Below are 12,642 nucleotides of genomic sequence, written 5' to 3'. Positions count from 1 at the left end.
ATGAGCGCTGCCAGTTGTCACTACGTCACATATTGCAGACAAATATTTTCTGCGCCACCCTCTGGCCTTCACGCTGACGTCAGCGATGAAGATTAAAGCTCAAATCAACAGAAAGTGTCAGAGCAGCGGTGAAACAGCAGCCGTGTGTTTTTTCAACATCAGAGATCGACTTTTTCTGTTTCAATGATCCTGAAGCGTCTGAGCTGCTGAGATCAGAGCTGCTGCTGCAGGAGAAGCCCCGGAGCTCACTGCAGTAATTGGGATTCAGTCTGCATGTAGATGATACAAGAGACGCCACTCGCTAACAGGTAACCCGTGGTAACCAGGGGGAGCGGCAGAGCAGCGGCGGGACTCTGTTTGCTCGTTAGCTGCAGCCCGTCACCGGCCCGCTGTAATTCTCCACCTGCTGCAGAAACACCAGGATGGAAACGCTACTGTTTCTCATCTCTGTCGGCCTGAGCAGAGAGGATGCTGGGAGAGGACGGCTGAACAGCGTGTTAGTTGTAAACATGATTAAAGAGACGGAGCAGAAAAATACCAAGAGTAAGGGAAACCTACACGCAGACGACTGGCTGCGTGCAGCAGGTTTGTTCTGTGAGCTGCTGAGAAGTGAAACATGACTGTCGTCAGTTTACACAGTAAAAGAAGCAGCATGTGTTGCATTAAGAGAGTCAACACTGATCCTGAACCTGCTGCAGCTGAACACAGTATTTAACTAATTAACAATTAAATGTACTGTCGTTAACCGCAAAACAAACCTCACCACATACGACTTTTTACCTTCATAACTCACCAAAAGCCATGTGCAAAATCACTCGCTTCTCCCTATGAAGTCCACCTTATAGTGAGTTTGCCATTTTGTAGCGCGTCCGAATGTATAGTGAGAATTATTATACCCTATATAGTATATATAGTATCCCACAATGCATCATGAAAAGTAGTGTACAACCGATGGTCACCAAGCAAGCAATATATATCAAAATATGTATATGTCAAAATAAATGGATTCAGTATTTGGAAGGGGAGAACAAGTGAGCGGATGGGCCAGTTTTTATAGTCTGGAAGGCCCCGGTGAAGTCCATCAGCTGACGACCCTCTCGTGTCCCTGTCCATCAATTTCCTGCTGAGGTTGGCCACCTGGGACAACCTCCAAGACAGTGGGAGAGGTGTCACACAAAACTACAGTTAATGGAAATAAGTGTTGGCTGCAGCCTCACAGTTCTCCTGATGGATTATTGTGACCTTGGCTGAGGGTTTTTCTGCATTAATTACTGGACACACAGAAAAATTAAAAATTAAACAACTTGGTACAATAAAAAATGAGCTTAATATAAACTAAAACAGTTTATATCTTTGTCCCTCTTAAAGACCTGGGCCACAAGATGGAAGATGGTGAATCTCAGAGATATCATACTTTTAGTGATTAATTAATTTATGTAGACAGGAATTATATAGAAAATAATGGCTGTTGGGGGCTGTGGGGGTCTCGGACTCCTGGGCAGTTGTCTGCTTTGCCAGGTTGGTAATCCAGCCTTGTTTTGAAGGACCCCTCAACAGCCACTCGCATAAACTACCTAACTGTATATAAAGTAGTTAAAACCAGCTGCACCTTGAGCAGCAACAACATCAAAATGCAGCTGGAGCAACGATGCATCAGTACTGACAAAGAATCTGAGTATTTCGTCCACAACTGATGAAGACACAGATGAAGACTGAGAGACAGCTGAAAGCTCAGACAAAAAGCTACTAGTCTGACCTGGAGTTACGCTTATTTTGTCAAACTGCTGAAGGTTCCTTAAGTCAAGAATTAACTTTGATGCTTAAAGTTAAGTTTCCTTATGATGGAAAGGTACATTTTTTATGAAAATGAAAAAGCTTTTAACTGAAATCCGTCAACTGAAAATAGTGTTTCGCTCTCCTTCAGATTTAGTTTTCAAAAGACGAAGTACTCAGCAAAATTCATCAGAAAACTTTTTATGTAAACTTCAGCTTTTTCCACCTGCAGGGACAGCTTTATTACCTTCATAAAGAAAAGCTTCACAGATAACTTTTTATTTTTTTTATTTCTATCTGTATAGCTTTTATTATTATTATGAATCCTTTGTTTTAAAGCTGTAATCTTGGTGTGATGACTTCCTGCCTGCAGGAATTGATCTCTGCGGTAAAACTTCAATCTGCAGGCTGAAAAACAGATGATACTTTGCGTCCAACATCTCACTCCCATTGCAGCAGAACAATGGAATCACAGCACATTGTTTTCTCTGCTCATGTCACTGTTTTCTGTCAAGTCACATCGAACATGTCTCATCTATTTATGAATGACAGGAAGAAACGCTGACATCTGGTTGATATGAGCTTTTAATATCTGCGATCTTTTTTCAATTCCCTGCTTAGTGAAAATAGGAACAATCACACAGCAGGAAAACTGGAGTCACTGTGTTTGTCCTTTGAGTGAAGACAGGGGGGATAATGATGAGGCTGAAATTGGTTTTGACAGGACTTGGCGGCTGTTCGCTGATCATCTGATGACAGTTAATGGGTCTGTTATCGTGCAGCAGGAAATAAATTTTGAATCCAACATTTGGTCAGACACAAGGTCTCTGAGGCTGTTTGGAAACAACAAGTACAATGGATCGTTGAGATTTTTTGATACGAGTCAAGGTCGTTACTGTCAGAAATATTTAACAGGATGACTGAAAGCAGCTTTAACTCAGGAGGTGATACTAGAGGTACAAAAACAGAAAGACCTAACGGGTGTTGGTTGGTATATTGCTGTTGTCTCTGCATTTTCAAATTTGGCACATAGAAAAACCTGAGTGGAAACAATGAAAATGTGAAAAAAAACTACGACAGCTAATGATAAAAACAAAACGTAACAGGAAAGACACTTCCCAGACCTATGACCCATTCCTCTACCAAGCTCGGTGTAAGTCGCTTCAGTAGTTTTTACATAAACCTGCCGACAAACAAACAAACAGACTTGGGTGAAACCTTTTTGTGGGGGTAACAAAGTGCAATGGAAACTGGTTCACTGAAGAAACAAAAACATCAGATCTGTGTGAGGTGATGAGGAGACTGAACATAAACACCGTATCCCCATCAAGTTTTCTACATTGTTTTTCACTGTTTGAGTTTTTACTGGACCTTTTTTAATGTCATCTTTTCCTGCAGTGGTTTAATGGCACCAACTGGAGAATTAGTGCCAGCAACTGTTTAGCTCAACAACTCCTTATATTTGCATGAGGATAGTGGGTGAAAAAAAACAACTTTATTTGTATTTTTTTTAGCTGATTTTCGCAAATTTCGGTTAAAATTTGTTCCACGTTTGAAAAACCCAACTACTGCCATGAGACATTGTGTAAAACTTGTAGCTAATGCCCTAATATACTAGATAATCACCTCTTGTATGCAATTGATGTGCAACAGTCCAGTGGAAAAGGCAGCAGCCGAAAATCAACAGCAACAATCAACATGCGCCATCAGACATTTATCGATCAGTCAAAACTACAAGGAGGAGGGTGGTGGTGGAAACTGTGGCAGCAAACAGTGTTTGCATGAATGTATCAACAGAGTGATAATGAAAAGTGTCAGGCTGTAATGGCCACGATGTACAGCTGAGTGAGTGAGCCAGTCACTGTGAAGAATTAATGAAATATGTAATGCAAATCAGCCAGTGCAATATTTATACAGGTGAGTCTGGCTGCTTTGTCACAGCGATGCCTTGTTAACAGTCAAATGAAACGACAGAAACAGTTAACGAGGACGGACAGACGAGTAATTAAAACAGAAATCTGACAGCGCATAACGGAGGTGAATCAGTGAAAGCAGTCAGAAGCAGGTAGAGAAAGATTACTGAGAATGTTTGTGTTTTTGATTTTTAGGTGATATTGCAGATTATTCCATGAGATTAACAGCTGGCACAGGATTCCTGGAACATCAATATCAAGTACTTCATCAAAATACGTAATTTAGCCCTTAAGTTTCTGCCTTAAGTCTCAAAGTTGAATCCCTGATAGACTCTTGCACTGAAAAGCCCTCCAAATTCAACCATGTCTCCTGGAAATTACATTAATATACTATATACATTTTCCTTATTACCCAGTGGTGGAAATGTAATCGCTGGCTGGATTATGTTCACAGGAATTTTTTTGGTTTGTTTTGGATAAATGAATGAGTTTAATTTTAATTTTCCATTTTATTTTTTGTTTTATTTGAAGTGTTGATGCATAAGAAGATAAATTTGTGGTATTAAGAACTAAAAACCATCTCAATGTAGTTTTACATCTCCTCTCTCAGGCTTCTCTCTGGAGCTGTAGTAACAACAGGTCAGTGAGCCAATCAGAAGAGAGGAGGCTCTCAAATTTCAAGTAAACACTAACCAAATCCTGCAAGGTTTGGATGGTGGGTCCAGGTGGGCGGGGCTTGGTGAGTGCTTCGTTGTGACATCACAAAGTTCCAGAAGTCCTGACGGCTGGTTTTAAGGCTCAGTTTCTGAATACAGGCTGTGTGCATTTCTCTGTGGACTGAGGCTTTGATACTTTCACAGTATTAATATAGAAGCTAGAGCTGATCTATAATCACACTACACATGGACAGAGACCTTTAGACTATATGGGACCTTTAAAGTCAGTGGAGGTTGTTGAGGTGGATGGTGGTTGTAAAAAGCGAACACCAGAAAGTTCACATTCGGGGTCTCATCTATGGTTTAGGCAACAAAAGCTCTTTGGCCAAGGTAAATGAAAGACGATGGTGTTTGTCCATGAAACGAAGTTCTGTGAGAGTCTAAACAAAACCTTCAAACAGTTCAGTGATGCTGGAGACACCATGAGTGGATATTGTTCTGTAAGAACAGATTTTTTGATGGAAAACAAATGTGAGTGAACAATTTACTTGGGTGTTTTTTGAGTTGATCGGCAGAGCCATCAGCTGCCTTCTGTTACAAATGAATGTTGAAAGATGAATCAGTTTGGTGGTGTTAAAAGTTTGGTTCGGTTTAAGCACAAAAACGACTTAGGGAAAGTTTTGTTAAAATGACTGTTTAGTTTGGAGATTTCATCATCATAGTTACAAAAATAACCACCTGGAGAAGCGTTGGGAACCGTCATGGTTAAAAGAAACCGGCGACGGAGCAGCTGGCTCGTGTGGCAAACTCAGATGTTTTGTTCCTCTGCAGACTTTATAACAATGCCGCTCCAGATGGCGACGACTCATCATTACTACAGCCACGAGAGAGAGAGAGCTTTCTAACTTGTAACCAATGTTTTCTGAATTGAGAAACGTTGTTGTTTTTCTTCTGAGAGCAGCCTTGAAGTTTGTCAGTGTCAGTGCTGTTTTTTTCTTCTTCTCGTCTTTGTCTCAGCGAGCCGGGAGGGTGAGGACATTTATTGTTGTGCGGTTGAGGTGTGGTTTAATTCTTCTTTTTAAAAAGAGAGAAAAACAGTGAAATGAAAAGCGTCATCCGTCACACTCAGGGCTGCTCGCAGACGTTTCTCCTCCAGATGAATTTATTCAAATCCAATTACACCCTCTGCAGCCTTTTGCGCCATTAATTTCTGTTTGTGTTTTTTTTTTTGTTCCTCTCAGCTGCTGATTTTCTCTTTCTTTCAGATGCAGTTAGTTCATAATTCCCATGAATATATGCTCAACTTAATGGAGCATTGAGAATTAATTTGGACTTTGAAGGCTCCTTAGGTAAGCTTTCTACACCGCAGGCATAACAGTGTGTCTGCTGCATAATAGGCTTGTTTCCAGGATCTAAATGAGCTTTATGAGCAAGCAGAAAAATGAAGGGAGTACCTCGGTAAACAGAGAGCGTGAGGGGATTAAATTCAGGCTGCAGTTTGTGTTCATTAAAGCTTTTCACACTAAGCTGATCAATGAACAGGCAACACCCCCCCAAAACTGATTCTTTAACAGTTTTCGTTTAGTTTTCTCATTCACATTAACAGAAATATGATCTGGTCTAATAAATAGAGATGAATAAATACTGATCTGATATTTGACCTGTTTAATCTGATGTAATCTGCAGCGTCAGAGGAAACAAGAACCTGCACAGCTGAGTGTGTTTGTGCTCTGACTGATGAATTTCAATCAGCAGCTGCTGCATTCGATGATTTCTCTTCTGTCTGCCGCGGCGCTGATTATCAGAAACATCTGCATACCGATGAGGAGGAGAGTCAGAAGCAGCTGCCAAACAAAAAACTGCTGAGTTTCTGCTTCAGACTCACGGAGCAGAAGGACTTTTATTGTTTGTGTCGTGCACCAGAGGCCGAGAGCAGCTTCACATCGAGCGGAGTTTGTTACGTGTCGTCTCTTTGTTTTAACTGACTAAAAGCATCAATCCCTTAAAGAAGTTTTTATTCTTTACCACGTTGTTCCCAAATAACAGTAACTGAAATATAATGACATCCATGTTGTTTTGATTTTGAAAGGTCACGGTCAATTTTTATAGAGAGCTTTAAAAGAGAAATCAGCTTTGTGCCAAAGTGCTTCACAACAAACATGATTGTGCAGAGATTTTTCACAAGGCAGAGTGCTTATACCTGCACACACAAACACTCATTTAGAGCGCTGCAGGGATGACGTATTTCTGTAGGCCAACAAGCAGAAGTTAGCGTCACCCTGGTTCCCTCCACGAAAAACCAGTGGGATTTTTACACTGCAGGAAAAGAGATCTGTGACAAACAACAGTTCATGACACTGACAGGTTTTGTTCAGCAGGATAATCTTCACTAATGAACACAGCTTTACGATTTTTGAAGTCTAAATACAATCAGCAGAAGTAAAAAGCTAATGTGAGGCTATACACAAACTCAACGTCACCACCACCAACCTTCAACTTGTAGTTTGATTTAGCGCTGACATCTTGTACAAAAGCCTTTCCTATTACAAAGTTAGTAACAGTTTGTTAAACACAACGAGGCCGTGAAGGTGGACTGGTGGTTATTTCAGTCACCTGACCAAAAACACATTCAAAAAAACCCAACTTCGGGACATGGGAACCCGGACTCATTCCTCTTGCACTCTATAGAATAAAACTCATGTCATGGATCATTGCCGAGGTGAGGAGGGGAGTAAAAATAGCTCTTAAGACAACTTTTAAAAATAGTTCATAGATTCTGCTTCTCTCATTTTTACAGGGAGATCATCCAGAGTCTTGGCGAAGCTACTGAGAAGACATGAAGCCTGGGACAAGATCGTGGGATTGTTAACCGCCCTGGCTGTACTGTAACAGACAGTACCAGTCAAAAGTTTGGACACAAAGTCTATCCAAACTTTTCACTGGTACTGTGGGTCGGGGTGAGGCCATGCAGGGCTTCAAACACAAACAGGAGAATTTTGTGAGGAGCCAGTGCAAAGACGCTTATACAGGCTTGATATGTGTCTGCCTGCTGCGCTCTGGTCAAACCAAGTCCAGTCCATTTTTATTTGTATAGTGCCAATTCACAACATAAGTTATTTCAAGGCACTTTCCAAATACAGCAGGTCTAGACCTTCTCTTTAAAATATCCTTTACAGAGAAACCAACGAATCTGGAGGAAATTAGAGCATGGATGACATTTTCAAAATCTTTAGTAAAGAAAATCTAATTGTTTTTTTCTCCTCTGATTCTGAGGATCAGATCACTGTGTTTAGACTAGTTTCACTTTGTTCTGTTAATCTGGTAACGCCTGCCTCAGCGTTTCTATACAACTAAACTGCAACAGCATGTAAGTTTTGTAGGAGTCAAAGCTGTGACCGGATCATGGTCCAAAACCGTTAGAAATCGCAGTCTAAAAGAGAGACTTTCTACATTTCCCATAATGCAACTTTATGCTTTCTTTCTTCAGCCCTTCCCTGCCTGGTAAACAGACACGTCTTTCAAACGCCATATCTCCACACAATGCTAAAGACACAACTGTTTTCACAGTACGAACAGAATGACTCTTTTGGAAACTGGAAAACAAGGCTCCAACTAATGATTAATTTCTTTATTGATTCATCTGCAACTGTTTTCTTTGTTTTGTCCATAAAATGTCAGAAAATAGTGAAAAATGTTAATGCTATAATTTCCCTTCCTCTTCTAATGGCTTGTTTTTTCTCACCAAAAGACAAAAGATATTCAGTTTAAAATCATATCAGACAAAGAAGATTCATATTCCCACATTTTTGGCCGTTTTTCATATTAATTGATCGTTGCAGCTTTACAAGACTGAATTGAAAGATGATAATGATTGGTTGATGTAAAGCCTGTGTGAGTCAGCCTGTGTGTTTAATTCAGTGTTTTTACTTCAGCCTGTCCTCCTCACTTTACATTTAAAATGAGGAGGTTATGGATGCTGCTTCTTTCCTGCAGAGCCTCTCACTGAGAGATAAATTCAACATTACAGAAACCTCTGATAACGAGCGGTGCACAAACCGGGCCCGACACCCGAAAACCATCACACAGGATTACTGCTGCTGAGGAGGGAGGCAGGGAGCGTTTGATTTTATTTTATTCTCGTCCTCTTGGAGCTAAAAGCTTTGTGGATCTTCCACCGAGCAGTTTGACATCGATTCTGTTGATGCAGGTCGAAGCTCAAACGAACCTTAGCTCAGTTTAACGGAGACTCATCTGAGCACCAGGACGAAAACAAAGGTTAACGTTGTACCTGAGCTGTAAATGGAGCTTCTGTAAAAGCAACATAAAAGAAAACTACTCAATCAATACTCAGTAAAAACATTAAGAAGGGAAGGTTTGGTTTTAAAAGTGAGGCTGACACATGAGGCTCTCAACCAAAAAAGTTGAAATATTTATATAGTTCACGTAAATAGCATATTAAAATAGAATTGGCTATCAGGCTTTTCAAAATAAGTGTAACAAGAAGAAATTTGTAAAATGTGTAGTTTTCAGGCACTTAAATGTTTTCCTTGCTAGACATTTGACCACTGTCCTATAAACCCTTATCTTTGATCAATATTACATAAATTCATATATTACTTTTTTATTTTCATTTTCTGCTGGAAAAACAAATAGAGGACTTTCCAGTGTTTTTACAGCCCTGAGTTGTGTCTGTCAGTGCAACGTCCAGCAGGCAGAAGGTGGACCAGTAGCCTCTAACGCCTAAGAGGCAAACCCCCAAGGAAAAGAAATTCACTCATCACGCCCTGCTGCTTGTAAAACCTAATTACTATTAACGAGGGGTATTACTTGAAGTTGAAGAATTGAAGAATTGAATTAAAGTGCAGATGAACATTTTTATCAGCTCTTCTCTCTTGAATTTTGGCACCTGAGCAGTTTTAGTGAAAACTTTTTACTGCTTAAGTCATTAAAACTGAGTTCCCCAAACATGGACAGCTATTGGTCAAGTCAGATTGATTGAACGGCCATCCAGCCAATCACAGCCAATTTCACCAATCCACCAGGAACACGTGTGTTCATGCAGAAATGTGGCATGTGTCACTCACCACTGGGACTTTTAAAAGGTGCTATATGGGAGTTTTTGATATTGCTACATAGCTAATGTTAGCATTAATGGCTGTTTACTTACCAGTCTAAAAGAAACGTTGCGAGTTCAACACCAAACCTTATTCCTTTACTTACATAGAGTCTGCAGAGGTGGAAAGCAACCTCTTGTTTTGCTTCCATTTCTATCACTTTTCTTCTTCTAGTGAAGTTAGCATGCTAAACAGCTAGCCCCAGCCCATCCCCGTCTTGTAATACTACTTTGAGAAAACGTACATATAGCACCTTTAAGCAGCGAAGGAAGTTACATTTTTAAGCTGAATGCACTTGAAATAAGTTGCAGTGTGCACTTCACATTGTAGATTTGTATTTTGCATTGCTGTGTTTTTCCTCCTCAGGTCTGGAAGCCAGATGTGGTTAAAAGTTCCTTGGTCCAGGCTCTAGATGAAGAGCGATCATGTTTTTATTGCCACGTTTTAAAAACCTTCCTGCACAGATTGTAATTTTTATTATTACATCAGTGGCTTTATGTTGCTCTCTGCGTTTTATTTTATTTCTCAGTATGTTTGGCCATTGTCCATGTTTCTGGTGCATCTGTGAAACAGCTTGTAATGGAAAAGATTTACCTGAAATTAAGTTTGCTTTATTTGCTTTTATTTTTTCCTTATTCTTATTCTTCGTGTTTTTCTGTTTTAAGTTGTAGTTTTTTATATTCTAAATGTGACCTATTGCTGTATGGGTTTACCTCTAATGACAAGTTAATTAATCTTTGATTAAGACCTGAAACAATTACTTGATTGACTGACTGACTTTATCACCGACTCTATAATGAAAATTTATCAATTGATGAAGATTTTAAGCAAAAACTTAAGTGATTTGCTGCTTTTCTCTCTTTTATATCATAATAAACTGAATATCTTTAAGGGTTTGAACAGCTGGTTGGACAAAAAGAGACAGTTGAAGACATCAATCAGAGAATAAACAATTAATCAATGAATTGATAATGAAAATCGTCATTAGTTGCATCCTTACATCTGATTAAATTGTTCTGTCCTGTCAACAAAAATGCATCTTGTGTCAATCAAATTGAAATCTTTGCAAAACAGTGAAATTAATTTAAGCAGATTGCAGTGTGTGTGTGTGTGTGTGTGTGTGTGTGTGTGTGTGTGTGTGTGTGTGTGTGTGTGTGTGTGTGTGTGTGTGTGTGTGTGTGGCACGGTGAGATAGTCGGGTAGAGAGAGGCAGAGTCACAGTGTTTCCTCACTCTATCATTTGTCTAATCTTTCTGGATTCTTCCACTAAAAACCAGCGGAGCTTCGCCAGAGCTCAGTCCGCTTTCGGAGCGCCACAGCCCGGGCCACAAAGCACCTGCCCGAACCAAGGACCGGTGTTAACTGTTTCTGCCGCTTCATCTGTGTCTCCATCTCCCGCCCTTTTTTTTAATCATATCGTCCACTGCTGCACATGCACGCGTTGACAGGTGCGCAAAACGTGCACATGCACGCGCACATGTATGGATTTTAACCATGTCACAAAACACCACAACTATCTGAATAAAAACATATTGTCTTTTTTACACCTTTTCTGTGACCTGTTGAGACGTTTTAAACACTCAACCTTACACAAACACAAACACACACACACACACACACACACACAATCAATCAATCAATCAATCAATCAATCAATCAATCAATCCCAAAGTCAGCAGCAGACTATGAGCCGTACCTTCTCTCAGGATCTGGTTGTGGAGGAGCAGGAGGAGCAGAAAGCAGACCGCAGCGGCAGTCAGAGCCCAGGCCAGCCGGAGGAGCTGCATGAGGGAGAGCTGCGAACCGCACCGGGCGCCAAAAAGTCCAAACTGAGATTATCCGCAGGCTGGTGCCTCCTCACGACGCCACATCCATCCCAATCCGATCCAGAGGACGGAGGCGAGAGACAGGTGGCATCTCCAGGATATGAAACCACGCGCGAGTCTGAAGTGACAAATCCAGAGTGGAGGAGGTTTTAAGCAGCAAAGAGGTTTTTCTTTCCCTCCCAAGACTCTCCGGGTGAAGCTGCCGGGGGTCCTCCTCGCGCTACCCGGTGCGTCACGGTGCGCAGTGGCGACCGGTAGCAGCTGCAGTAGCAGATACCCGGGGTGATCCCCTCCACCGCAGCACTTTCACCAAAATACAAAATCTGCTCCAGGTGTGAGGAAGTTTTCCAGTTTCACAGCTCCCTGCGCTTCGGATCCACCAGGACTCTCCGTCCGCTCGTCCGCGTAAATCCCCCCAGAGGTGGAAGAACCGACACCGGGCCCGGCTGGAGCTGTTCAGCGGGCATGTTGCACGTTCCCTCCCCGTTGGGTAGTTCGCTCCTGGTCGGTGCCCGAGTGGAGGAGGAGGAGGAGGAGAGGGAGGAGGAGGAGGAAGAGGAGAAGGAGGAGACGCAGCTGCTGCCTCTTAGTGTGAAGATCCGCTGTGATCGGCAGCTTCCACACCGACTCTCTCTCTCTCTCTCTCTCTCTCTTCATCACGGAGTGACGTCACACCGGTTACACTAACGTACGTCTCGGGGCAAAACCACCAACCAACACGCTGAACCCGAAAGTTTTATGTTCACCTGTGTTGGAGGGTTGAATGGCAGTTTTTAATTCAACTTCTGTTGCCACTAACGAGACACCATTTTAAGATGCAATTAGTAGTTAATTAACTGCTAGGCTAATAAACGACCTCGGCTACTAGCTTCAGGAATCAATACTAAGTCGGTAATAATAAGGAACCGCTGACCTTCGTTGTAGTCTGACCAGGCAAAAATGGAGACCTGTGGAAACTGATTGGGTCTCTTCAGCCTCGACCACCCGCAGTGAAAGCAACATGGCTAACGAAATACGACCGTTAATGAACAGTTCAATTCTGCACTTTAACGCTACAACTGCCCTTTCCGTTCCTCGTACGTACGATTTTGTGCAACTGACCAACCGAAGAGACAATCTGCTTCCTGTTTACGTCGGCTTGCGCATGCCCAGTGTACGTGAATAGTCACGTGCTATACGTTTTCAGGTGTTAGCTTGTACTTTCAGACACGGAGCCAGAACCAGAATATTCACTCTCACTGCTTAATTACTATTTATTATTAGCTATATCCATTCATTAAATACCCAATTTAAACACTTTTTAGCTCAATGACACTCTCCGACAGAATGCTAAAAATAATCTTAAACAATAGCAATTTAG

The 12,642-nt window shown here is 41.5% G+C and overlaps 1 protein-coding gene across 2 annotated transcripts in view; it reads right to left on the bottom strand.

The window, feature by feature from the left end:
* The window catches only part of LOC130176947 (chemokine-like protein TAFA-5), a 46,500-nt gene extending 34,159 nt beyond the window's left edge, over positions 1 to 12,341 (bottom strand). Inside the window, exons 1-2 of one of the 2 annotated variants that reach the window (XM_056388394.1) lie at positions 12,196 to 12,341; positions 11,153 to 12,028 (exon numbers count right to left, since the gene is read on the bottom strand). In XM_056388394.1, coding sequence (XP_056244369.1) covers positions 11,153 to 11,243 — 91 coding nt within the window. In that variant the 5' untranslated portion in view covers positions 11,244 to 12,028; positions 12,196 to 12,341. Of the gene's footprint in view, positions 1 to 11,152 lie in introns of both variants that reach the window. The other variant, XM_056388395.1, reaches the window with a different exon arrangement.
* Between the last annotated feature and the right edge of the window lie 301 nt (positions 12,342 to 12,642).

Source organism: Seriola aureovittata, chromosome 10, assembly GCF_021018895.1.
Source record: "Seriola aureovittata isolate HTS-2021-v1 ecotype China chromosome 10, ASM2101889v1, whole genome shotgun sequence".
NCBI lineage: Eukaryota > Metazoa > Chordata > Actinopteri > Carangiformes > Carangidae > Seriola > Seriola aureovittata.
The sequence above is the reverse complement of the archived record's forward strand: the minus strand, read 5'-3'. Positions and strand labels throughout refer to the sequence as shown.